The following is a 27915-nucleotide window of genomic DNA, read 5'->3' on the forward strand; positions in this document are numbered from 1 at the left end:
TGAATTGTTAGGTGTAGAATCTAGGTGGTGACTATTCAGATGTTCAGAGCATAACTCTACTGACATTCCTGAGTATTTGAAAATTTTTATATTTATAAATGTTGAGGAAAAAATTAGGTATAGGGCTTTGGAAGATGTCTTGTGTGAGTCAGAGGTCCCTGAAGATTAAACTTTATTACTAATACTTTCACAGTGAATCCGCCTCTTCATGTGGGTCTACCAGAACATGTATAACCTATAAGGGAGAATTTATGCTGTAGCCCCTATAGCTACAGAGAACATAAGATTTCAAAGATGAAAATAGTAGTACCCTATGATTAGCTCAAGAAAAGCCTCATTTTCAGTGTTCATTCTGTCCTTGTTGATTCTTCTCTCTTTTTTAACTTAAAAACATCAAGAATAAATAAAAGATAAAAAGGAATAGAAATGAACCACAATTTTATTCCCCACAGATGATTACCAGATTATAAGCTCCAATTTATTTTGCCTTTTAATTTTATGGAATTATAGTTGTGTTAGTTTCAGGCGTACAGCAGAGTGATTCACTTACACATATAAATATATTCCTCCTTTTTGAGATTCTTTTCTCATAAAGGCTACCACAGAATATTGAATAGAGTTCCCTGTGCTATTGAGTAGGTCCTTGTTGGTTATCTGTCTTCTATATAGAAGTGTATGTTCATCCCAAGCTCCCAATTGACCCCTCTCCCTGCCCCCGTCTATTGTCTCCTCAGTGATTGGAACAATACCCAGCACATTCGCTGTTGAATGATTTGGGAGGAGTTCAGGCGGAAAGAAAAGCAGGGACAAGTAGAGGTCACCTTACCAAGAGCAAAGGTGTAAAAAAATTCAGAACAAACAGGTCACATCCAGGAGACACGGGTTTCTGAGAACTCTTAGGCTAATAATATTTTGTTTGGCCTGTACAACATAAAAATAATTTTTAATGAAGTGCCAATCTTTAAAAAGATGGACAATTTACCAAAAATGTGACAAAGTGGATGTCTCTGGAAACACTGGAGTCCGTTCCTATCTGATAAAAATAGCCTGGAGCTGAGCAGAGGCTGCCCTTTCTTCACAAAGCTCAGCTGTTCCCTGAAGTCTCTCCTTCAGGCTCAACTCACTTTTTAGGCTCCCACTAGACCTCATAGGTATTAGAGTTTGCAGTCTCTGGTGGGAGCACTCTGGGACCGGATACTGGAGATCAGGTTGGCGTCAGAGATAAAAGACCTTGGGGATCCAAAGGGGGATTCTGTACTTAGTTCAGTGGGAAAGAGGAAGGCTCGGTATTTGCCCAGATGTTTACTGCTGTGTCACAGTTCACCCCGGAACTTAGTGGCTTAAGACCAGAGTCATTTATTTAGCTCATGTTTTTGTAAATGGGCTGTCTGGGCTGCTTCTGCTGTGTGGTTCTTCTGGTCTCAACTGGATTCACCCCTGTGACAGCTGCTGGCCTGGCTGGTCTAGTATGACCTCGGCTGGGCCAGGCTGTCTTGGCTCCGTGTGGTCTCTCCTTCTCTAGCATGCTTGCCCAGCTTGCTCCCGGTGGTGGAGGGCTCCAAGAGATGGGGTGGAAGTTTGTAAGGCCTCGTGAAGCCTGGCCTTGGAACTAAAACACCATCTCTTCGACATTCTATTGGCCAAAGCCAGTTACAACACCAACCTAGGTTCAAGTGGTGGGGATGTAGATTCTACTTCTTTTTTTTTAAAAAATGTTGTTTATTTTTTTATTTTTAGTTGTGATGAGTCCTCACTGCTGTGCAGGCCTTTTCCCTAGTTGCAACGATTGGGGGCTTCTCTTCGTTGCAGTGAGAGGGTTTCTCCTTGCAGTGGCTTCTCTTGTTGCAAAGCACGGCCTCTAGGGTGCGTGGGCTTTAGCAGTTGGGCTCAGTAGTTGTCGCTCCCAGGCTCTAGAGAACAGGCTCAATAGTTGTGGTGCACAGGCTTAGATGCTCTGCGGCATGTGGGATCTTCCCAGGCTAGGGATCAAACCCATGTCTCCTGCATTGGCAGGTGGATTCTTTACCACTGAGCCACCAGGGAAGCCCTAGATTTGACTTCTTGATGGAAGGGGCTGCTAAGTCACAATGCCAAGAGGTTTGGATCCAGAGAGAGAGACACATTTTTGTAAAACTATCAGAGTTATTATCAAAGGTGTAGTTTTGACAGTATCACTGGGAGTGGGATGAATTACTGGAGTTGTTTTCTATTTGTTACAGAGAAGTGCTGCCTCCCTGTATCCATAAATAAATCCATGCTGAAGGGTTTGAGAGAAAAAAATGCCCAACTCCTGTTCTTCCAGCTCCTTGTTCAGGGACACAGTTTCAGTTTCAATACTTGGTTTAACAAAAGGGAGACAGTCTCTTTAAGATTTCTGTGAACGAATGAACAGAAAGTTAGACAAGCTCAGGAACTGACAGTCACGTTAGAAACAAAGACATTTCCACAGTGTAGAAACTGCACTCCCCTTGGTCTGGCTGGAGTCTAAAACACCATCAGCATTCATGCCTTTGGAATGTGATGTTCCCTCTCACTTGGACAATTTTTGTTAGTTTATTTTTATTTTATTTTTGTAATTTTACTTGGACAACTTTTAAAATACAACTAGCCTGTGGGAGACGTAAGCTCACATCTTAGTGTGAATTAGTCTCAGGTATTAGATTCTCTAATACCAGGAGGACCTGGGTTTAAGGGAGCCTGGAAAGAGGAGGAAGAAGACAAAGGAGAATTTGAAGGAGAGGAAGGTACTGTAGAAAATACTGTCAGCTTCTCATCCACCCTGAAGGATTATTCTTTAGAAAGCACCATTGAGTCTGCTCTTCTGTGCTGTGAGGGCAAAGAGAAAGTTTCAGGTAGAAGCTAGGCCAAGGTTTTGATTTTGTTAGGGAAATTAAAATGGAAGTAGTCTTGTTCAGGCTTCAGAAGCAGGAAAGCAGGCCACAGACTGACTTCTGACCCTGCCTGGACTACATGCCTGCTTGCAAACACACCAATTGTTACCAGGAAGCCAAGCCGCACTTTAGATCAGAGAGGGAATGGGTCTTGGATTTCCTTGAGCCCTTGGAGGCCTGGCCTGCTCCCTGGGGTTCCAGAAAATCTTGTGACTCACGAGGTGAAACAAACAGCATTGTAAAAGTTAAAGAAAAACCATCACTGCATTTTTGCTTGCAGACTGATGCTCATATCTGTTGGCAGCCTGGGATTATAAGCAGGAGCTCCCCAAACTGCAATTTGAAGTCTCACCCGTGGGTTAGACACACTGTTGGGGACATATTCCCAACTGGGACTCCAGACTGCTGTTAACGAGGGACTTCCCAGCACTTTTGAAGTCTGGAGGTTGCTTGGCTCAATTTGGTGATGTGTGTGCTGTTACTTTTCTCTGTTGTTTTTCTCTTATTTTAATGACTATAGATTGAAATGAAGTCAATCAATCCTCTATTAAATATTAAAATTGTTTATTGTGTGTGTAACAAATGGTTTCTTTTGTTAATGAATCTTTTGAACTTAAAAGAAAAGTAAAACTTTCAGCAAAACAGAATTTCATTCCAAAAGGTAGGGATGGGGGCAAAGGAAGGGGAGGGATGAACTACCCTGTCTAACTTGACTGTTAGAGTGATTCCCAATGGACCACCAATGAGAAGGCCTTGAAGGACAGTCTTCGTGCCAGAGATTTCTGTAAATAGTGGCGCTGTCCTTGGTGGGGACTGCCCCCAAAACCTGGACACCTATCTTTTTAGTTCTCTCTCTCAAGGCATTCAATCTTTATTTATTAATACACTTCACCCCCAGGTCTCTAACTCAGGATATTCTCACTTGTGTGTCTCAGGATACATGCACAAGAATGTTTAAGGGTGAGGTTCTTAAAAGGACAGTTTTTATCCATAGATAGAGGAAGGGGTAAGTAAGGTGCCTAGTTATCTAAGTTATCTACTATACAGCAGTGAAAAAGAATGAGTTGAAACCATCACATTGGCATGGATGAATTTCAAAATCATTTCTTCATACTAACTGATCAACTGAAGAAAGTTGTGGTAGAATATAGCATGATACCACTTACAAAAAGTCCTTATACATTTGTGCTAAGTCACTTCAGTCATGTCTGACTCTTTGTGACCCTGTGGACTGTAGCCCACCAGGCTCCTCTGTGCATGGTTTTCCAGGCAAGCATACCGGAGTGGGTTGCCACTTCCTCCTCCAGGGGATCTTCCCAACCCAGGGATCAAACCTGCATCTCCTGGGGCTCCCGCATTGCAGCAGATTTTTTACCGCTGAGCCACAGGAAAGCCCATAATTTAGTGTACCTTGGTTATAAAATGATAGACAAACTTTTACCAGGAAGTCAGGATAGTGGCTCCTCCTGGAGGAGGGGAGAGGAATGTGAAGGCAAGGGACAAGGAGGTGGTTTCTGAGTTAGCGGTCATGTTCAAGTCTTTAACCAGGAGTGGATTTGTGATATTCTTTTTCTTCGACTTAAAAAAAATGCACATATATATTTAATCATTGCTGTACTATGATACATATCACAATAAAGATAAGAAAAACATGATTTTGTATCTTTGAACGCTGTAGCAACTTCAGAGGAAACACTTCCCCAGTATCTAGATATATTGCATGTGAATCAAGTTCTCTTGTATCTGGAGCTTCGTGGAAAGCGTGAGAGATCTGGATCTAGAGTAGGGGAGGGAGACATTCCCATCGAGGGAGATGGTGTAGGGAAACTACGGAGAAGCAGCTGATAACATGGTGAAATAAAAGTTTGAGTAAAGGAATTTGCCCCAGGGAGTTGATAAAAGAAAAGAAAAGGAAGAAAGGGAGAGAAAGAGTATCAGTTCACTCAGTCTTGTCTGACTCTTTGCAACCCCGTGGACTGCAGCACACCAGGCTTCCCTGTCCATCACCATCTCCCCGGAGCTTACTCAAACTCATGTCCATCGAGTCGGTGATGTCATCCAACCATCTCATCCCCCGTCGTCCCCTTCTCCTGCTTTCAATCTTTCTCAGCATCAGGATCTTTTCCAATGAGTCAGTTCTTCGCATCAGGTGGCCAAAGAATTGGAGCTTCAGCATCAGCCCCTCCAATAAATATTCAGGGCTGATTTCCTTTAGGATGGACTGGTTGGATCTCCTTGCTGTCCAAGTGACTCTCAAGAGTCTTCTCCAACACCACAGTTCAAAAGCATCAATTCTTTGGCACTCAGCTTTCTTTCTGTCCCAACTCTCACATCTGTACCTGATTACTGGAAAAACCACAGCTTTGACTTTTGTCAGCAAAGTAATGTCTCTGCTTTTTAATATGCAGTCTAGATTTGTCATACTTTTTCTTCCAAGGAGCAAGAAGTGTCTTTTAATATCATGGCTGCAGTCACCATCTGCAGTGATTTTGGAGCCCCAAAAAATAAAGTCAACCACTGTTTCCCCATCTATTTGCCATGAAGTGATGGGACCAGATGCCATATCCTAGTTTTCTGAATGCTGAGTTTTAAGCCAGTTTTTTCACTCTCCTCTTTGCCTTTCAATAAGAGGCTTTTTAGTTCCTCTTCACTTTCTGCCATAAGGGTTGTGTCATCTGCGTATCTGAGGTTATCGATATTTCTCCCGGCAATCTTGATTCCAGTTTGTGTTTCATCCAGTCTGGCATTTCACATGATGTATTCTGCATATAAGTTAAATAAGCAGGGTGACAATATACAGCCTTGACGTACTCCTTTCTTGATTTGGAACCAGTTTGTTGTTCCATGTCCAGTTCTAACTTCTTGACCTGAATACAGATTTCTCAGGAGGTAGGTAAGGTGGTCTGGTATTCCCATCTCTTTCAGAATTTTCCACAGTTTGTTGTGATCCACACAGTCAAAGGCTTTAGCATAGTCAATAAAGCAGAAGTAGATGTTTTTCTGTAACTCTCTTGCTTTTTCGATGATCCAGCGGATGTTGGCAATTTGATCTCTGGTTCCTCTGCCTTTTCTAAAACCAGCTTGAACATCTGGAAGTTCACGGTTCACATACTGTTGAAGCCTGGCTTGAAGAATTCTGAGCATTACTTTGCCAGCGTGTGAGATGAGTGCAAGTGTGCAGTAGTTTGATCATTCTTTGGCATTGCCTTTCTTTGGGATTGGAATGAAAACTGACCTTTTCCAGTCCTGTGGACACTGCTGAGTTTTCCAAATTTGCTGGCATACTGAGTGCAGCACTTTCACAGCATCGTCTTTCAGGATTTGAAATAGCTCAACTGGATTCCATTACCTCCACTAGCTTTGTTCGTAGTGATGCTTCCTAAGGCTCACTTGACTTCACATTCCAGGATGTCTGGTTCTAGGTGAGTGATCACACCATCGTGATTATCCGGGTCATGAAGATCTTTTTTGTACAGTTCTTCTGTGTATTCTTGCCACCTCTTCTCAATATCTTCTGCTTCTGTTAGGTCTATACCACTTCTGTCCTTTATTGTGCTCATCTTTGCATGAAATGTTCCCTTGGTATCTCTAACTTTCTTGAAGAGATCTCTAGTCTTTCCCATTCTATTGTTTTCCTCTATTTCTTTGCATTGTTCACTGAGAATGGCTTTCTTATCTCCCCTCACTATTCTTTGGAACTCTGCATTCAAATGGGTATATCTTTCCTTTTCTCCTTTGCCTTTTGCTTCTCTTCTTTTCTCAGCTATTTGTATGGCCTCCTCAGATAACCATTTTGCCTTTTTGCATTTCTTTTTCTTGGGGATGGTCTGAATCACTGCCTCCTGTACAATGTCATGAACCTTCATCCATAGTTCTTCAGGCACTCTGTCTATCAGATCTAATCCCTTGAATCTATTTCTCACTTCCACTGTATAACTGTAAGGTATTTGGTTTACGTCGTACCTGTATGGTCTAGTGGTTTTCCCTACTTTCCTCAATTTAAGTCTGAATTTTGCAATAAGTAGTTTATGATCTGAGCTACAGTCAGCTCCTGGTCTTGTTTTTGCTGACTGTATAGAGCTTCTCCATCTTTGGCTGCAAAGAATATAATCAATCCGATTTTGGTATTGACCATCTGATGATGTCCATGTGTAGAGTCTTCCCTTGTGTAGTTGGAAGAGGGTGTTTGCTATGATCAGTGTGTTCTCTTGGCAAAACTCTATTAGCCTTTGCCCTGCTTCATTCTGTACTCCAAGGCCAAATTTGCCTGTTACTCCAGGTGTTTCTTGATTTCCAACTGTTGCATTCCAGTCCCCTATGATGAAAAGGACATCTTTTTTGGGTGTTAGTTCTAGAAGGTCTTGTAGGTCTTCACAGAACCGTTCAACTTCAGCTTCTTCAGCATTACGGGTTGGGGAAAGTCTTGGCATTCTGTGGTATTGAATGGTTTGCCTCGGAAATGAACAGAGATCATTATAACTCAGCGAAACTAAGCCATGCCATGTGGAGCCACCCAAGACGGTCGGGTCATGGTGGACAGGTCTGACAGAATGTGGTTCACTGGAGAAGGGAATGGCAAAGCACTTCAGTATTCTTGCCTTGAGAACCCCATGAACTGTATGAAGAGGCAAAAAGATAGGACACTGAAAGATGAACTCCCCAGGTCGGTAGGTGCCCAATATGTTACTGGAGATCAGTGGAGAAATAACTCCAAAAAGAAGGAAGAGATGGAGCCAAAGCAAAAATAACACTCAGTTGTAGACATGATTGGTGATGGAAGTAAAAGTCCTATGCTGTAAAGAACAATGTGGCATAGGTGTTGTGGCCAGCACAGTGGGTAGGGCTCAAAAGTGGCTGACGCAGAGTTTGGGAAAAAGAAATTAGAGACAGAACTAAAGTTTTAAAGATGGCGCTGGGAGACTCAAGACCTCTTGGGCCAGGAGCCCTGTTCCTTGGAGCCACATCACTTTTACTGAGTGTCTTGGCAAGCAGAAAGGATCTGTTGTGCTATGATGAAGTCAGCCTCCTGTGTCCCCGGTCACATCTCCCATTTTATTGATTACTTTAAACATTTTATTGAATTCTGTTATTTTCTTGTACAAGGGCTATCACCTAGCTGGAGGTCACAGACCCACATATGCCTTGGGAAAACATCTTAGTGTGTGCACAAGCCGCGTTCTGAACTTGCACTGACCCGGCGTTCCAAGGTCCGCACTATGTTTTTCCTTAGCTTAGCAGGGCATGACAGCCCCAACTGATCAACCCAATGTACTTTCATTTCTGTTATGCTGTATTGCTATATTTTGCTTTTATTCTTTTCCCATGGTGATTTTCTCATGGCTTAGCCAGAGCAACAGGTGGCTGATTATTAACCCCTGCACATAGGAACCTGGAATGTTAGGTCCATGAATCAAGGTAAATTGGAAGTGGTCAAACAGGAGATGGCAAGAGTGAACATCGACATTTTAGGAATCAGCAAACTAAAATGGCACTGATATGACGCTGAAAGATGAACTTCCCAGGTCAGTAGATGCCCAATATGCTACTCCTCTGAGCTACAGAAAGAGTATAGGCTGGAATAATCGGCCTTCCCAACCCACTTTAGACTAAACAATGCCATTCGGCCAGGGTTTCTGAACTCCAGTGCTACTGATAATCTGGGCCGGATAATCTTTGTTGTAGGGGTTGTCCTGTGAGTCCTAGGATGTTGAGTAGCTTCTGTCCACCAGATACCAGTGGACATGTCCATGCCACCCCACCTCCCCTGAGCTGTAACTGCCAAAAATGCCTTTAGACATTGTCAGTGTCCCCCGAAGGGCAAAACCACCCCTGGTCGTGATACACAAAGAAAATCTTTCACAAATGTTAAGTAACACATGTGGTCCATGCTCTTTAGACCAGAAAGAGCCCTACCTTTAACAGAGGGCCTCCTGGAGGGTTCATAGGCACGGCAATCATCAATGATCTCCTGCAACTGTGAAGGGCAATCTTCACCCACTGGCTCCCGGTGCCGGGACTCAGCCACCAGCTGGTAGATCTTCTTGGAATCACAACCTGGAGTGGAAATGATATGACGGGAGGCTTAAAGGTTGCTCTGGCACCCACACATCCCTCTGGATGCTGCCGGCTGGCATCAGAACTAGGGACTCTGAGAACTGGGGACACAGGAGCTTCCAGTGACCCCACTGACCAGTGCAGGCAGTGCCCACATTGAAGAAGAAAGCGTCCAGGACAGCACTGCTGTGTAACTCTAGTCTACCCTCTGAGTCAGCTTTCACACTGGTTACCTTCAAATGGGCTCTTCCCAGTGGCGATCTCCCAGAGAACAATTCCAAAGCTAAAAGAGAAGCAGGAAAATGAGCAGTGATAACAAGTTTCCTTTTTTTCCATGCCCCTGGAGCCATTTCCAGAAAACACAGAGAATTTTCTTTTTTTTTTTTTTTTGCACTGTGTAGCTTGTAGGATCTCAGTCTCCCCAACCAGGGATTAAACCCAGGCCATGAAGTGGGAGTGCTGAATCCTGACCACTAGCCCACCAGGAACTCCCCACAGTGAACTTTCTCATTACCATCAATTACATTCCACAGATGCTCCTCCCTAACAGCATTTGACTGGGACTTTCTTGTCAGGTTCATCTGAGAATTGGCATGCGAACATGAATGTACCTGTATATTTCAGCTTTTATGTCGTATTTACTGTACACATTTTCCAACCTCTGGGGAGAGATGTACGCGGCAGAATTGACTCTCTCTGCTTCTTTTCCCCCAGTTTGTCGGCTGATGGAAGTCTGTGTTTTGCTCAACTCAAATCCTGCAAGCTAGAGAGAGAGGCGACTCAGAGGCAGAAGGAAACGGCATGATCTCGGGTGGGAAGCAGAGGGCAGGGACTGGTGCTACACGTGACCGTCAGGGGATGGTCTTTTTCCTTCGGGATGTTTCCAGTGAGGTCTCCTGGCCGTGTGGCTCCTCTCCTGGCTGCATCCCGGGGTTCAATCTATTATGGTGCATTGACTGAGAGAAACATAAAGAGGTTTCTTCTCTGTAAAAATCAGACAGTGAGGATTACTTGAAGTGATGGTTGTCAAGCACCTGTAAAACTTGGTATGTTTTTTAAAAATTAATTAATTGACTGATTTTTGACTGTGCGGGGTCTTTGTTGCCGCGTGTGGATTTTCTCTAGCTGCAAAGAATGGGGCTACTCTCTAGTTGCGGTGCTAAATCTCTAATAGCGGGGACTACTCTCCAGTTTCGGGCTTCTCACTGGGGTAGCTTCTCCTGTTGGGAGCACAGGATCCAGGCGCATGGGCTTCAGGAGTTGCAGCACGCGGGCTTCAGCAGTTGTGGCTCACCGCCGCATAAGACTTGGCATGCTGTAGTCATTCTAATACTACTACATTAGATATGTACAGGGCTTCCTCAGTTGATAACTCAACTCCACTGTGTTAGGATGGACAGGGGTGCCTGGAGCTACCAATGGCTCGTTTTCTCTTGGAGGCAGACAAAACAAAATCAAAGAAACAAAAAACCTCCAACACCACGGGGGATGCTCTCTGTCGTGTCTGACCCTACGAAGAAGACGCAGCACAAGTCATGGGAGAGTGTGTTCTTGCTCCGTGTACATCTGTCACCAGCACCATTTGTGTGCAGAGGGCTGTCTGTGCCAAATGCAGCCAGGGAGCCAAAGCTAGCGGCCAGAATTAGATGCTTATGTGGCTCCTCCCTCTTTTAGTCACAAGTTCAGGGAGCACTGACATCCTCTGACATCTGGCTCCACACTAACCACCAGGGCTGAGGAGCTGAATAGCACGTGTTACAGTCACACGTGATGAGCACCAAGAGAGTGGCATAGACACCGTGCTTTGGGAACACTGACTTATATTACACCAATGGCGGGGAGATCCAACCAGTCCATCCTAAAGGAAATCAGTCCGGAATAGTCATTGGAGGGACTGATGCTGAAGCTGAAGCTCCAATACTTTGGCCACCTGATGAGAAGGGCTGACTCACTGGAAAAGACCCTGATGCTGGGAAAGATTGAAGGCAGGAGGAAATGACAGAGGATGAGATGGTTGGATGGCATCGCTGACTCAATGGACATGAGTTTGAGCAAGCTCCAGGAGTTGCTGATAGACAGGGAAGCCTGGCGTGCTGCAGTCCTTGGGGTCACAAAGAGTTGGATATGACTGAGTGACTGAACTAAATTGAATTGAGCGGTGGGGAAAGACATCTGAAGGGCAGAAAAGACCTGTCTCTTGATATTCAGAGAAAGCTATCTACAGATGACAAAGAGTATATTTTTTTAGCATTTGGAAACTGTGGACATGGGGTTAACAAAACCCTTTCCCTCATCCACAGGACAATCTGAATGTCAGTGAACTTTTTAGTTCTATTCCCCTGGGAACCTGTCAAAAACAGACTGCTACTTATGCTCCTAAGTAATATATATTGCTGCTGATTAATAAATGACCAGTGATTAGTAAGTCATTTATGGACGGGAGGTCGGAGCGGTGGGGACTATGAAGAGCTATAGGGATGCTGGGTTATGTGGTGACGCATACCTGGCATGCCCCTTGTGGGGATGCTGGAAGGCATGTCTATGGAGTTGTCATAAAAAAGAATATCGAGGACTTCCCTGGTGGCCCAGTGGATCAGAATCCACAGTGGATAAGAAGGCATGGGACACAAGTTTGATGCTTGGTCCAGGAAGATCCCATGTGCTACAGAGCAACTAAGCCTGTGAGCCACAACTACTGAAGCCCGTGTACCCTAGAGCCCGCAGGCGGCAACTCCTGCAGCTCAAGTGCCTAGGGCCTGTTCTCCACGACATGGAAGCCTCTGCAACGAGAAGCCCTCGCTCGCTGCAACTAGAGAAAGCTCTTGCAAAACAATGAAGACCCAGCGCAGCCATAAATAAATAAAAAACGCAGTGATACCACACACACACAAACTCCTCCAGTTTAAAAAAAAAGAATATTGACTCCTGTGAGTCGTGAGGCTTCTAAGCTTCTCCTGCACCTGCGGAGAGGAGCCTCTTTCTGTTGCACTTGGGGTGAGGGCGAGGAGATTATCTCCTGGAGGATTGCAGGGGGCTCCCATTGGATGGAAGGATTTGATGCCGCCTGGGTGGCATGCTGTTTCCTGCACGATACCCTTCTGATTGCCTCCAGGTGCCACGTGCGGGCCACGGCCAGTCTGTGAGTCTGGATGCCTCCTTGGACCTAAGACGACGCCCTCGTGGGTGTTGCAGGGACACAGAAGCGGTGTCCAGGCATCTAAGAGGCGACGGCTCTTAGCCCGCCCCTGCTGGGTGGACAGTGGGGGCAACGAGCATCAGAAGAGCAGGGAGGATTGAGTCTGTCCAGTTGGGGCTTGGGGGGCGCTTTCCAGGCATAGGAAGCGCTGAGATCAGTTCCACAGCGAAGGCAGAGAAACCAGTAGGCACAGGCTTTCAGGGAAACACGCACGCCTCTCCCAGCACCAACAGTCACATGGGTCAACTCAGAGGGTGCCCGCAAGGCCACACTCACCTTCACGCTGTAGTCTTTAGTCACCAGGAAGCTCGTGCTGCTGATGTTCCTGTGGAGTTCTGAGGGTGTTTCCGAATGGTGCAGCCTGACGTGACCAAAGGCAGGGTATGTTAGTGACCTTTGCACAGACTTTCTTTCTTTTAAAAAAAATTTTTTTTTATTTATTTCATTTTTGGCTGTGCAGGGTCTCTGTTGCTGTGTGGGCTTTTCTCCAGTGGCAGAGAGTGGAGGCCACCCTCTAGTCACAGTGCTCCTCTCTAGTTTTGGGCTTCTCATTGCAGTGGCTTCTCTCGTTGCAAAGCGTGGTCTCCAGACACATGCGGGCTTCAGTAGTTGCAGCATGTGAACTCAGTAGTGGCAGCTCCCGGGCTCTAGAGCAGAGGCTCGGTAGTTGTGGCCCATGGGCTCAGTAGCTCCGCAGCACGTGGAATCTTCCTGGACCAGGGGTCAAACCCGTATCGCCTGCATTGGCAGATGGATTCTCTACCACTGAGCCACCAGGGAAGCCCCTGCACAGGCTTTCTCGAAAGGCATGACAGTCACCACCAGGATAATGAGGTTGGTCAGTACCAAGCCTTCCTCTTGGGTAGGTATCCATGGGTTAGTGGGAAAACCAGGATGCAGAGGTGAGATCTGACAGCTGTGTGCTACACGCTTCTGTGGGGCTCCGCCTGGGAAGTGCTGAGCGGAGCAAAGGGCTGAGGCAAGGCTGGATGGTTGGGCCATATCTAGGACCCTTCTGCTTGAAACAGAATGGAAAGCTGGGATTTCCACCAACTCAGTAAGTGGTGGGGACTTCCCAAGTGGCACTAGTGGTAAAGAAACTGCCTAAGTTCTTCGGACGAATGGAGCTCCTGCCTCCCATTTTGGACTTCTATTACAGAGTCAGCCTCAGGTTGGATTCTCCCAGAAGTAGATCATGAGCATGGACTGTACAAGTGACTGATTAGGAAGGTATTTCCAGCAATTAAGCTCTCATGCCACAACTACTGAAGCCTGAGCTCTGCAACGAGAGAAACCACCGCAGTGAGCAGCCTGGGCTTCACAACTGGAGAATGGCCCCCGCGCTCCATAGCTGTAGAAAGCCTGTGCAGCGACGAAGGCCCAGAGCAGCTAAAGATAAATCAGTGAGTGAAACTTTAAAAGAGAAGATAGTCCCAGGAAACCAGTGAGGGAGGTGTGGAAGCAGGGCAGAAAGGAGGAGAAATCAAGCAAGGGCGTGACTTCAGGTGAAGTTCCAGGCTCAGCCTAATCCCATGGGCACCTCTGGAGAATGACTACCCCTCAGGGTTTGTTCTGCATGAAGCAAAGGAGCTGGACTTTTGTACCCACACCGGGTGTTGAGTGACTACGGGTTGGGATGAGGGAGGGGAGGAGGGAAACAGGGGCAGGGGTTGTAAAGTTCCTGGGCGTTTTCAGCTCTCAGGGCCTAGGCGTGCAAGCATCCGTAGATGTTCCTCTACAGATGGCGGTGATGAGCTGTTAGCAGCAAAGTGTGCTGAGTGGTGGGTAAGAGTGCAGATCAGGTAAGAAGGATCGGCGGTCCTCTGGATAGGCAATGACAGTGTCCCCTACAGTCCGAAATTCCTTCTCACAAAACCCACTAGTGTACAAAGTTGAGAAGGAATAAACTGTATGATTTCCAAGAAACAGCTAAGGAAGTATTCTCCAAAGTATGGGATAAGTGGTATGCAAGGTGATATAGTAAGAAAGGTATTCTTCTTTTAATTCCAATCTTTCTGGTTATGTCAAGAGGAAAGTCTCAGTTTGGTGCTGGATGTCTTTGACACTTCTCTAAATCTGCTAACATCTCCTCTGCGAAAAGATAATGCTGGTCTGAATTGCAGATCTTTTGCTAGGCAGAGACATTTAACCAGAATTTAATGACATTGTTTTGGTTTTATTTGTGGTCACCTATTTGCGCTAAGTGATTCTGGTCTCTAATTTATGATAGTAATAGAAAATGTCCCCTGTTTTTTCCTAACTTATTTAGGTGTTTTTTTTTTTTTTACAAAGTGAGCTAATTGAAAGGAAAATATTAAATAAATAATCTTGGCATTACTGTGAATATGGTAATAACTACATATGTGGTCTGTTAGTGACTAACTTTTGGGGGGCCTTGGGCTAAAGGAACCATAGATTATATGCTAGAGTAGGTAGAGTTGGTGGATAAAATATAGAACATCCAGATGATTTTGAATTTTGAAAAATCAATACTTTTAAAAAAAGAAAGTACTAAAAATGTACAGGGTTTATATGGAATTCTGTATATCTGAAATTTCAGTAAAAGTATATCTGGTGTCATATTTGGAACATACTTACATTGTACTAAAATTGTTTATTGCTTATCTGAAATTCAAGTTTAACTGGACCTCTTGTATTTTTATTTGCTAAATTTGGTGATTTGCTCAAGGAGGCTTCCAGCCTCTTCTCTGCTTGTCTCTGGGTCAAGCGGAAAGGGAGGCAGACTCATCCTCTGGTACCTGTACAAGCCTCTGGCTGCCCCCAGGGTCAGGATGACGCGCTCGGCCAGGCTGAGGTCCTCTTCCCGGTCCAGCAGCTCCCTCAGGGTCCCGAGGTCACAGAACTCCATGACGATGGATAACTGAGGGGGCGTCACTGACGGAGAAGAGCCGATCGCTGAAGGTCCATCCTGCTCAGAGGCCCTGCTCTCTGCAGCCCGCGCCACCCTCTCTCTAAGAGACAGGCGCAGCTCTGCTGTGCTTTTCCGTCCCCGTCTCACATGGTTTGACTCCTTGAATGAGTCCAGTACCCACGGGATCCCATATCTCTTCTCTGTGGCATATGGCATGTCAGAACTCTACATTTCCCCTGGTTATTTGAGTAACTGACTCCCCGACTCAACACTACAACCCAAGAGGGCAGGGTCTGCTGTGTCCAGACAGTGCTCACGGGAAGTTGAATGAATATGTTGAGTAGGGGAGCTCAGACAGGAAGCTGAGGCCTCAGGGCAGGGCCATGAGACGTGTAAGAACTGACGCACAGAGTCAGTCAGTCACCTTGCTGTCACCCGGGAGGATAAATGCTACTAGAAGTTGTCCTTTAGCCTGGGATTCTGTGCTCCAAAGTCAGGTCACCTGAGCCTGTGCGGAAACTTCCAGAGGGGCTAAGAAGGGAGCTGCTCTGTGCCGTCTGTAGGCAAAAGCAGCAAAACAGAACCAGCAGGAGAGGCCACACTGTGAGAGGAAATGCAGCCACATAAAAAGAAAATGAACCTGACAAATGAAGCTCTTGGTAAAGGGCAGGTTAATTTAGCTTTTAGATTCGCTCTACACTAATGATCAAGGTTAGATTCCTTATTTGGGTCAGTCAGCTTTGCAATGTTATATTGCAACAAAATACACTCATCACCCAGGTCAGCATGTGAACAAGCATCTCCTTGGTTCCCAGGGAATCAGCAGGAAGAGATGTCATTGCATTAGTGCAAACCAGCCCTCAGGCTGAAGCCACCTTCAGGCCTCTTCTCCTGAAAGAAGATGGGAACCTGCATCGTGGGATGCGAGAAAATGAATGTCAATAATAAAGCACCGTGCAGATGCCACCCTTTGAGCTGCTGTAGTGAAACAACGCAGGAAAGCACAGAGACACGTGAGCATGCCCAGTCCTAGAGGCACCCTTACCTGCTTCATCAATGCAAATCCCAAACATGCGCAGGATGTTGGGGGAATCAAACTTCTTCATGGTTCTGATTTCATTATTGAAAGTATGCCTCACTATTCTATGAGAATAAAAAGGGAAAACAGGCTTTCAGGATGGGGAGATCCTTCAGAAAACTGTCAGTGTAGTGACCGTCTGTATGCACGGGGCTTGAGGGATCATCGGCCTTCCCTGGTGGCTCAGACAGTAAAGTGCCCGCCCGCAGTGCGGGAGACCCAGGTTTGATCCCTGGGTCGGGAAGATCCCCTGGAGAAGGAAATGGCAACCCGCTCCAGTATTCTTGCCTGGAGAATCCCATGGACTGCGGTGCCTGGTAGGCTACAATCCATGGGGTCACAAAGAGTCGGGCACGACTGAGCGGCTTCACTTTCACTTGAGGGATCATCAGCATCTCCCAGGGGTGAGGGTAAGACGTATACAACCTGTTCCAGAGTCACCTGGTAATTCTTAGTCAACTTAATATATGCATACCCTATAATCCATCAGTTCCTCTCCTAGCAATACAGCCCCAAGAAATTCCCATACAGGGCCACAAAGGGATACCTATGGCAGCATTATTTTTGATGGGCAAAAGTTAGAAGCAGGTTGTGTTCCATCACTGGAAAAAGAGGCAAAATGTGGATTTCCACCATGGATAGCAGTCAGAAGGAAAGGACTACAAGCACAGTACAAGTTTCACGACACTGAGTGAGAAGGGTAAGAATAGCAGGCAGCAGACATGTCACACTACAGTGAACATTTAAAATGCACACATAAAAAAAAACCCACACACATATAACAACAGCAAACATTTTGCAGGAACACATACAAACAAAATAATTTATCGTCTGTGAAAGGGATGGGAAAGCAAGAAACAGGAATGAAAGGGAATCTGCCTCTAAAAATATCTAAATACATGAATAAACAAGAGACATTTCTAGAATTGACTTTGGAAGACATACCTTCAAGTCTAGACTGTGTTCCTTAATAACAGAGAGCAAATATTTAACCCTCTGGGGTCTGAGCTCCCCCTATCAAAACATGGAGACAGTCTGCCCCTCTCCTTGAGGAGTTACAGACAGGAAGTAACTAGGGGACAGAACCATACAAAACAACTCACCCAATGCCTTGGGCCTGGGAGTTCTTGAATACTTTTATGGCCACTGGAGATTCGTGGTATTTTCCTTCATAAAGTGCGCTGGATTCATTTTCCTTTAGTAGGATCCAATCGGCTTCTGGAAGCTCCTCCTTCTTAATCTCCTTGATTTGATCTTGTGGGAACCCCTTCTTGGGTTTCTGTGAATCTGACCTTATCCCTAGGACAGAAGGTAATAAAGAGTCAATAGCTGAGGAGGGTGTGTCATGAGGGAAGAGGCATTTTAGTAACGCTTGAGGGGGAAACCCCGCCTAGTGAAACAAAGCTGGGTCTGCCTGGAGCTTCTGATTGCCTCCTCCCGGGAGAGAGGTCCCAGTGCCTCTGAGTGATCCGTAGAGACACAGCCGATGGTAACAGGAATGTCTCACGTACTTCTCTCCCCTCTTCTTCGGATCTTGCCTTCTCCAGCCTACGCCCCATCTCAATCCATCTCTCTCATCTCCTCCTACTGCACAACAGCTTGGCGCCTGGGCGTTTGGCACCTTGTCTAGTGAGTTCAGTCCTAACAGGCAGATACACAGTTTAAGCTCAGTAACCCCACTGTTATGCGTCTTTCCTCTCCCTTACTCTGTGCCATGGCTGGGAACTCTCAGAAGGCAGTCTTTCTCTGTATCTTAGTTTCCTCTACACATAGGCTCTAGCATAAAGCAGAGACTCACAGATGAGTAGAATGGATAAGCATTTTTTATTTGATTTGAATTTCTTTTTTTTTTTAATTTTTAAAAACTTTTAATTTCGTATTTGGGTGTAGCTGATTAACAAACAATGTGCTGACAGTTTCATGGGTACAGCAAAGGGACTCAGTCATACATATACACGTATCAGATTTTGAATTTCTTCTTGGAAATTTCAGCAAATGAGCTGAAGCTTTGATGCTATCTAGAGGAAGTCATCAGGGGACTTCCCTGGAAGTCCAGTGGTTATGATTCTGAGCTTCTATTGCAGAAGGCACGGGTTCAATTCCTGGTCAGGGAACTAAGATCCCACAAGCCACAAGGGAAAAAAAAAAAGAGAGAGAGAGAGAGAGGAAGTTGTCAGCACTTTGACAGGTGCTGGAAGATATCTTGCTGGTCAAGAAACCCTCTTCAAACACAACCCCATGCACAAAAGCCTGGGCCAGCCATGAACACATCCCCAAAACCTGTGGGCTGCTTGCAGCCATCCAGCCCAGAAAAAGGACCAGAGTGGGGTGGGGGGAGCCTGAAGTTCCTAACAAACTCAGGATTTCTAGTTTGGGGCAGCCAGAAGCAGCAGGGCACATGACAACTCACAGCTCCTCACGGCTTCGATGGTTTCCTTCATGTTGTCCAGTTGCCTCAATAAAGTTTTTACAGTTTCTTTCTCTGCAAGAAAAACAGCAGCAAACACTCAAAAACAAAAATGCTCAGTAAAAGCACAGAGATACCCTTTTCTCATCTCTCATGTTCGCTACAGTAGGAATGATTGCTGTTCACAAATATCTGGCTCTCCACTTCTACGCAGACAGGAAGTGCCCTGATGCATGACTGCATGCCTTGCTTTGGCCAAAAAATGAAGTGAAAGAACTTTTCAGGGAAGTCTGTGTCAACAAGAAAGTGCCACAATACTGAAACATCTGGGGGGATGACAGCTACGTGAGTGTCTCCTAGACTTTCTCTGAATAAGAAAAAGACATTTCCTTCTCTAAGACACTGAGGTTTTTTTTGAACCACGGTATAATCAAATCTATCCTGACTTATATATTCAGAAATATGTTAAAAATGTATCCTATACTAGATAGGGTGACCAACCATCCTAGTTTTCTCAGGACTGAGGAGCTCTGAGGATATGAGACCTTCAGTGCTCAAACCAGGAAAATCTCATCAGACAAACACATACATGGTTCGTAGCCATAATATTTCTATAACCTATGTGGAAGTTAATCTGGCAACCTGTATCAAAGTTTTAAAATGTCCATACTTTTTGATCTAGCAATTAGACTCAGTAACTCAACTTCAAGGAATTTTCCCTAAGGAGATCCTGAAATACATACAAAAAGACTCACTGTAGAACTATTAATAATAGTGGAAAACTGGACACAATTTAAATGTCCATCAATAGAGAGCTCCTTGAATATATCTGGTCCCTATAAACCAAGGAATACTAGACAACTCTATGGGTATTTATATGGAAGGATATTTAATGAGCTTATTTGATGAGAAAAACAAGGAGAACAGTGTACTTAATATGCTATTGATTGTACAACAACAAGAAAGAAAATATATACTTGATTCTCCAAAAGGCTATTCAAGAAACTGGTAAGAGAGCATGTGTCTGGGAATGGAACTTTGCTGTCAAGGGTGAGAGGCAGATTTCCACCTCCTGCGGGGTCCTTTTCGTGCCTTCTGAATTTCGTCCTATGTGAAAGTATTACCGAGTCAAAATGTTTTCACACAACTGCAGGAAGTATAGCCTTTCCTCCAAGTTGATGACACCGAGGTGCCTCCTTCTACCAGAAAGTGGACCAATGAACGCTAAAGATGAGGAAGGCCAGGGACCAGCCCTGCTCTTCGGCAGGATCAGCTGCTGCGATGCGTTCAACCTCATTTCAACCCAATTCCTGACTCCAGTTTTCCTCAGGGGTAGGTGTTTGGTTGAGGGAATTAAAAATGCCTCACTCTTCCTCATGAAAAAAACAAGCAAACAAAAAACCGTTTGCCTACAGGTCTCTGGTGGTAGGTGTTTGGTTGAGGGAATTAAAAATGCCTCACTCTTCCTCATGAAAAAAACAAGCAAACAAAAAACCGTTTGCCTACAGGTCTCTGGTGGTAGGTGTTTGGTTGAGGGAATTAAAAATGCCTCACTCTTCCTCATCAAAAAAACAAGCAAACAAAAAACCGTTTGCCTACAGGTCTCTTCCGTACCCAATTTGTGATGCTGGAGAGTCTCCGGCGCACCTGACTGAGGAGGCACCATCTTCCACATCAAGGGGGAGAACGGTTATCCCTCTGAGTTCCAGTGCCCGGAAGGTTCATTGAAACTCTCCCCTTAACTCCTCTCCCTCCACCCACACCCCTAATAAGAGGGAGGGATCCGGAATTAACATCACCACGATCTGCAAAAGTGTAAAGTCATATCTGTGTCCATCGTTCCCTCTCCAGCCCAGCCCGTGTCTCATCCCCTTGGAGCCCTGCTCTCCGCTCAGTCCAGCCCGGGCCACTCTGACCCAAGCCCCTGCCATGTGAGCACAGCCTCGGACGTGGCCTCCTGACGGCACTCACACCTCCACTCTTGCCCCGGGTCTGCGGAGTCACTGGCCCCAAGCCTTCACTCCCATGTCATCGCATCACCCATCCACACGCTGGCTGTAGCCTCATGGCGGGCACCCCACTCCACTCAGAAGTCTGGAATTCTGAGTCTCGTTGACAGATACCTGCCAAAACCTCTTCAACCTTCCTGATTTTCCAGTAAACCAAAATGAGACTAATACACCTGCATGTGCATCCCCCCACCTGAAAAAAATCCTCACCACTCAGTCCTTGGAGAGCTTTCCTGTCCTCCTCTGCATCCTGTTGATCTTCTTGTTGCCAGGACGCTCCTGGGCTGAGGCCTGAAGTGTGCCTCCACTGATCCACCTGGAGCAGCAGAGAGAGCTCCTCCCAGACATCGCTCAGCCTCTGGTTCACCCCACCAAAGACTATGCTGTCATGCCCTGCTGTTAGAAACTTCTGCATGTTGGACTTATTGCTGAACTTGTCTATCCGCTCCTTAGCTTCCTCTAGGGCAGCCTGGAAACGGCTCAGCGCAGTGGTGATCTGGGAGGGCAGATTCCTCTCTCCTTGGTCCTGGAGCATTTGCAGAGGCTGCAGCAGGCCCTGGACTCGGTCCCCTAGACGTCGGCACTGTTTCCGGCAGTATTTCATCTCCCCACACTGGTTGTAGATAAGCTGGCCTAAGGAGATGATCTGCTTCAACTGATCCATACCTGGAAGAAACTGATGGGATCTGTGTAAGTCCTGGGACTCTCTTTCATATTTACTACTGGGATAAGGGAACATCAAGGGTGTCTGTGATTTAAATGGCTGAAGAGGTCTTCCTATTGTTTTCATGTAAGGTAGAGACGGCTTGTGTCCACCAAAAGCTTCCAGTTTTAGCTGGGAAGTACTGGCTTTGCCAGGGGCTTCCCCAGTGGCTCAGCAATAAAGAATCTACCTGCAATGCAGGAGATGTGGCAGGAGCCATGGGTTCGATCCCTGGGTCGGGAAGATCCCCTGGAGGAGGAAATGGCAACCACTCCAGTATTCTTGCCTGGAAAATCCCATGGATGGAGGAGCCTGGCAGGCTGCAGTCCACAGGGTCACAAAGAATCCAATATGACTTAGTGAATAAACAACAAATTGGCTCAGCTAGGACTACATCTCCCAAACTTTCCTGAAGCTTGATGGGGCCATATGACTATTTCTCACCGAAGGGGTATGAGCAATAAAGTGTTACTAGGGGTTTGAGTCAGGTTTGTCTCCTCCACACACTGTCAGCTGGTAGTATAGGAGGATGTAGCCCTGAGTGTGGTGGAGCTCAGGAATGAAGAATCCTGGATCCCTGAAGCATCGCTTGTAGAGCTGCTCATAAACCTGGAATGAACATCATGGACTGCTAAGTGAGCAAGGAATAAACTGCTATTCCATTTGAATCATTACATTTTGGGGTCAGTTTGTTAAAGCAGGTCAGCCTATTCTAACAAGCATATCTTGCCAAAGTATAGGGGTGACCATAGGACAGTGGGTTGAAATGCTCAGATCTTATCTAAAGAAGGTAAGGATTACCTAGTAAAGTCAACAGCTGCTGCTCTTCAAGGATAAAGGGCCCAGTGGTAGAAGATCTTCTAGTTTTTAGAGAGCAGTTAGAAATCTGGATTTTTAATCTCTCAATTTAAAATCCTGCAACCAAGTCAAAAAATGTTTTAAAAACTATGCAGTCCAAGACTGTGTTGGTCAAATAAACTTTGTTTGCCAACTGAAGATTGCCTTTGAAGCCTCAGTTTACAACCTTGGCCACAGCCAGCTGAGGACATTCAGGACTGTAATAGAAGCCGGCTGTTAATCTCAAACTTTTCTGTCTCTTTCTTCAATGCTTGAGAATGCCTGCCTCCGTGGTCCGCACCTTCTTCCCTCTCTATTGTGTTTTTAGCACTCTGTAAATTTGCTTCACCCTCTCCACTGGCCAATGCATCAGGAAGACTTCTTGTTATAAGTGCTGGTCCCTCAGAGGCATTTGCATAAAGACTAAGAAATTTTCCAGGCTCAGAAGAGTTGCGGTAGACATTCGTGTTGCCTACACACTATCCATTTCTCTGCTTCCTAATGCGCTGTGTGTGTGCTCAGTTATGTCTACTCTCAGGCCCCATGGGCTGTAGCCCACTAGGCTGCTCTGTCCATGGGATTTTCCAGGCAAGAATGCTGGAGTGGGTTGCCATCTCCTACTCCAGGGGATCTTCCCAACACAGGGGTGGAACCTGCATCTCTTGCCTCTCCTGCGTTGACAGGCGGATTTCATACCACTAGTGCCACTTGGACTACCTTCATATTTTCTGTAACAATCTGTTCCTTCTTTAATCAGCAATCTGTTTGTGGGGCTCAGGCCCTATCCCTGGTTCTAAGGGTGAGGCTTGATGTCTCTAAGCCAGAGGTTCTAAACTAAAGGTGATTTTGCACCAGCACCACCACTGGAACTTTTGGCAATATCTGGAGACAGTTTTGGTTGCCACAACTGTGGAGTGGGTGTTCCTGACACCTAGCAGATAGAGGTCAGGATGCTACAGTGCATAGGACTGACCCTGCTCCCAACAAAGAACTATCCAGCCCCAAATGTCATTAGTGCAGGGGTTGAGAAACCTTGATCTAAGCCATCAGACAATTCCTCATAGCTTATCACAGTGATTGGTTCTAAACTAGGCATCTGGGCTACTTTGAGGGGAATGTTTGCTGGGGAACTTCCTGGCTCCTCTAAGACAGCCCAGGAAGCCAGCTTCTAACTCTCACTCTTTCTCGGAATATGAATAGAACTCTTGATTCTAAAGCTGTGGAATGAGGCTAACCTACAGATGGCAGAATGGAAAGAAAAGAACCCAAGTCCTTGATGACAACATTGAGCCACTGGTTCGAATTGATCCTGAGGTCTACCCCGTTACTCAATGACAGGCTTCAAGAACCAATAACTGTCTCTATTGCTTAAGCCAGTTTGAATCACATTTGCTGTACATGCAGCCAAAAGCAACTGGGTTCAGTAATGAAGGATGCTAACAGCGAGGACCACGCATCGCTATATTTACCTGGTACAGGCTAAGTGATTTGGAACCAGGAGGTCGAGGTGGTTATCTTCATTTTGTAGATGAAGATACTAAGTTAGGGACAAGGTTGCATTTAAATAAGTACAGGGCCACGGAAACAGTTTCCAACGCAGTTTTAAACAAAGTTAATCTCAACAGTTCAATGAAACAGGCAGGAGTAGTGGTACTAGTTAGGAGAAAGTAGTTGGCCTGGAACCAAATCTGGCTTAAAAACGCAGTAAAAAATTAGTAGAAGTGAAACCAAATAAGCAACTAATTGATACTTTTTGTTGTTATTGTCTTAGCATTACATTGATCTAGGAAGGGAAATAACAGGTGTTAGGGCATGCCTAAAAAAGATTCAAGGGGTCTCAGGCTACCCAGCTATTCCTAGTTGCTAAGCAGAGAGATTCAAGGCCATTTTTTTGGGACTCCTGGGGGCAGTGAACTTTATGCCTTTCTCTGGTCTACTGGAGACAGAAGCAGATGTGAAAGTGTTGCTCAGGAAAACTTGAGGATTTCAGCTTCATAGTTCCACCCTCCAGTTCTTATTCAAAAAAGCCATATCTCAGCAATAACTAGTCAAAAAATAATGGGGAAAATACCCAACTCATCTTAAGTTAAGCAACAACTTAAAAGAATTCATTTCACAGGAAAAGTGATGACGTGGTATGAAGAAAACCACGGAAAACAAAGTCTCAAGAAATGGAGAGAACTATTATTTATTTTGGCTGGGGAGATTAAAAATTACAAACCTGGAAATCCTTTTCAAATATAAATCTAATTTAATCAGTTCCAGTAAAACTCTCAATGGTACATTCTGGTATTGAAACTAAATGATCCTCAAGGTTCATTTAAAAGAGGAAATTAGTAGGACTAGTCAGGATTCTTGCAATAAAATAGGGACCCATCTATCAGATATTAAAATTATAATAACTAAAATTGTTTAGGGCTTATTGAGTATAGGATAAAGATATCAAAAGGATGAAAGGGAATATAAATACATATACACTTTTCTCAACAATGTGAATTTCTAGGAATTTGTGCTGTAAAGAAGGTCCTATGTGTATAGATAGATGGATGCTAAGGATGCGCACTGAGGTGCTAATTATAATATGTAAAACTGCTAACATCCCTAATAAGGTTATGTTCATAGGTTCCTTGCAGGAAAACAATGAGGGGTAAAAGTCACTAATTTTAAAAGTGAAAAATCTTAAAATGGTTAGTAACAATATAAATCCATGAAAAATTCTGATGCCATTTCCCCCTCTCCTCCAAAAACTGGCATCAAGCATCCTTTTCTGATGAGACTTTTAACACAGAGTTATTCCTTTTGTGCCTAAAACGGGCTCTGGAAAAGGAAGGGGGCATTAACCATCAAGACGCGGGATCAGCTCCCGGCATTTCCGCACTGACTGCCCGCGGCGGGGCTGCGCAGGGCAGTGGGCCGGCTTCCGGAGGCCCCTCCACGGCGACCCCCACGCGTCCCCTCCCCTACACCGTCCCCACGTGTCCACTCCCCTACACGGCGGGAGAGGGAGGCCGCACCCTCGGGGCCGAGGAAAAGAAACCAACCGGTCCTGAGTTCCAGGAAACGGGCCTGTGGCTCCCCTCTCCCCGCCCCGGATCACGGCTGCGCCCTGCAGCCCGCGCTCCCCGGGCACGGCGCCCGCCGGGACGCCCGCCGGACTCACCCCGTCCTTCCCGGAGCCGTCCAGTCGGTCCGGGGCGCGGTTCCCGGAAGGCACCGCGGCTTCCCGGACTTTCAGCCCCCCGACACGAAGTCTGCGGCTGGAGACCGGGAGAGGTGCCGGGTCGCGTGCTTTGTAGCCCGCCGGCCGGCAGGCCCGGAACAGACGCCAGCGGCGGGGGGCGGGCGTGCCCCTCGGAAGCCCGGCGGCCTTCTGCTCGGCGGGCCCCGTCAGCCTGTCGGGCGGGGAGTCTGACGCCCTGCTCGGAGCGGTCACGGGGAGCTGCAGCCGCCCCCAGGCTCAGGCGCCTTGGTTCCCTAGACCTCTTTCCAGGCGCTTCAGGCAGAAGGCCCTCGCTTCCTCCTGGTATTCTCCCCCCGCCCTGTCCACCTCTCCCCCACCTTACCAAAATTTCTCAGCAACTCTTTCGAGCAACTCTTTCGAGTGCCACGTCTTCTGCTTGGGGCTGGGGACTCAGAAGAGAATAAGGTCCCAGAAACTAGTACAGCGAGCACCCAGTATGGGAAAGATTAGGTGAGGAAAAAAAAAACAAAACCAAAAACAGAACTAGAGAGAAGGTGCTCGTGTCTGCTTCTCGGTGCTTGAAAATATCGAGTGTGGGGGGAAAGAGCCAAGGAAGAGACACACAGGCGGGATGGCTGGGGAGAGGTGTGGGCGGGTGTGGGTGCGGCGGAAGCCAACTTCCTCCTCCAAGGTCGCCGCAGAGACTTCTGTTTCGGTGTGAGCCGCGGTTTCCGTCCATGGGATTCTCCAGGCAGGAATACTGGAGTGGGTTACCGTTTCCTTCTCCAGGGGATCTTTCTGACCCAGGGATCAAACCCGGGTCTCCCGCATTGGAGGCAGACACTTTAACCTCTGAGCCGCCAGGGAAGCCCTTATTAAAGCTAGCTGGGTCCTTAGCTAGGAAGTCTGAGCAATGTCATTCATTAACTCATCAGACTGTTCCCTCCGAAAGGATAGAATTGGATTGTAAGAGAAGACTTTTTGCGTAGGGAAGACCTGGGTGGAGGATGTCTGGGGTGTTTGTTCATTTACATTCTCTTGCTATTGTTCTTCACCTACTGCATTGTCAGTTTTCTGCATTGTCAGGTTCCCTGGAAGTCTGCGGAAAAGAATCAGGTCCATGTGATTTACTGAAGAAAGCCTCTCAGGATCGAGGGTAGGAGGGGCAGTGGGGGAAAACTAGCTCCGCGAGGATAGCTGGTCTTGGTGGAGACTAGCTTCAGCCAGACTCCATGGAGAAGTCTGGAGGAAGCAGCTCTGGAGCGAAAGCAAGCTCTGCTCTGGATAGATCAGAAGTTAGGTCACAAGAAGTCTTAACAAATTGAAGAAGACTGAAATCATACCAAAAGATGGTCATCTTTTCTGACCAGAGTGGAATGAAACTAGAAATCAATAGCAGAAGGAAAACTGGAAAGCTCATAAATATGTGGAAATTAAACAACTCTTGAACAACCATCCTGTCAAAAAAAGAAATCCAAAGAAATTCAGAAAGTACCTGGAAACACAAAACTTAGAGGATGCGACGAAAGCAGTACTAAGAGCATAGCAATATACATATATAAGTTCATAGCAATACATGTCTACATAAAATAGGAGAAAGGGCCTTCCCTGGTGGTCCAGTGGTGAGAACCTGCCTGCCATGCAGGAGACAACTTCAGTCCCTGGTCTGGAAGGATCTCACATGCCACGAGGCAACCAAGCCTGCACACAGCTACTGAGCCCTGGAGCCCAAGCTCTGCGAGCAGAGAAGCCACCGCCGAGGAAAGCCGAGACACCACAGTGAACAGCCTCGTTCACCGCGCTGGGCGTCCCTGGGGGCTCAGCTGGTAGAGAATCCGCCTGCAGTGCGGGAGACCCTGGTTCAGTCCCTGGGTCAGGAAGATCTGTTGGAGAAGGGCTAGGCTACCCACTCCAGTGTTCTGGCCTGGAGAATCCCAAGGACTGTCTAGTCCACGGGGTCACAGAGAGTCCAACACAACTAAGCAACTGTCCCTTTCACTTTCACTTTCTCACCACAACTAGAGAAAGCCCACACGCAGCAGGAAGATCCAGGGCAGCCGTAAATTAATTAAGAAAAGGAGAACGATCTCAAACAACCAAACTTTACACTTCAAGGAACCAGAAAAATAAGAACAAACTAAGCCCAAGGCTAGCAGAAGAAAGGAAATAACAAAGAGTAGAAATAAATGAAATAGAAAAATAATAGAAAAAATGTGAGATGGAGTTTATTTTTTAAAGATAAACTCTACAAACCCTTAGCTACACTAAGGGGAAAAAAGAGAAAATTTAAATAAAAAGAATCATCAGTAAAAGACATTACAACTGATGTCACAGAAATAAAAAAGAATCAAAAGAGACTGTAATGAGGAGTTCCCTGGTGGTCTAGTTTTCACTGCCATGGGCCTGGGTTCCATCCCTGGCTGGCAAACTAAAATTCCACAGCACAGACGAAAAAAAAAGACACAGAGAGACTCTGATGGACGATCAATTATGCCAACAGACTGTTTAAGCTAGAAGAAACAGGTAAATTCCTAAAACACACAGCCTCCTCAATTATATGCCAACAGACTGTGTAAACTAGAAGAAACAGGTAAATTCCTAAAACATACAGCCTCCTAGGACTAAATAATGAAGAATAGAAATTCTGAACCTGCTTGCTCAGTTAGTAAAGAATCTGCCTATAATAC

General features: G+C 46.0%; 1 protein-coding gene across 5 annotated transcripts; it reads right to left on the bottom strand.

Annotated features, from left to right (window-relative positions):
- Positions 1-421: 421 nt before the first annotated feature.
- On the bottom strand, positions 422-26077 carry MLKL (mixed lineage kinase domain like pseudokinase). Of its 5 annotated transcripts, none has more exons than XM_043898051.1 (11): positions 25611-26077; positions 20718-21173; positions 18502-18573; positions 17195-17390; positions 16059-16156; positions 14901-15057; positions 12418-12502; positions 9557-9708; positions 9179-9228; positions 8805-8945; positions 422-2374 (listed from the first exon to the last, which is right to left on the bottom strand). In XM_043898051.1, the coding sequence occupies exons 2-11, from the start codon at positions 21169-21171 to the stop codon at positions 2343-2345; spliced, it is 1437 nt and encodes a 478-aa protein (XP_043753986.1). In that variant the 5' UTR covers positions 21172-21173; positions 25611-26077; the 3' UTR covers positions 422-2342. The 5 variants fall into 5 exon arrangements, with proteins under 5 accessions (XP_043753986.1, XP_043753984.1, XP_043753985.1 ...); XM_043898049.1 differs by having other exon boundaries at positions 20718-21183; positions 25611-26076; XM_043898050.1 differs by lacking the exon at positions 25611-26077 and adding an exon at positions 25208-25597.
- Positions 26078-27915: the final 1838 nt, after the last annotated feature.

The sequence above is a fragment of the Cervus elaphus genome, chromosome 4 (genome assembly GCF_910594005.1).
Source record: "Cervus elaphus chromosome 4, mCerEla1.1, whole genome shotgun sequence".
Lineage (NCBI taxonomy): Eukaryota > Metazoa > Chordata > Mammalia > Artiodactyla > Cervidae > Cervus > Cervus elaphus.

Bases quoted from the DNA above. Each gene is read 5' to 3' on its own strand.
- MLKL (XM_043898051.1), bottom strand. From the start codon at position 21,171: ATGGATCAGTTGAAGCAGATCATCTCCTTAGGCCAGCTTATCTACAAC. The intron at 15,058-16,058 runs GTAAGGGTGCCT...ATGGACCTTCAG, and splicing joins GATTTGCATTGATGAAGCAG to CGATCGGCTCTTCTCCGTCA. The intron at 8,946-9,178 runs GTAACCAGTGTG...TTTCCACTCCAG, and splicing joins TGGGAAGAGCCCATTTGAAG to GTTGTGATTCCAAGAAGATC.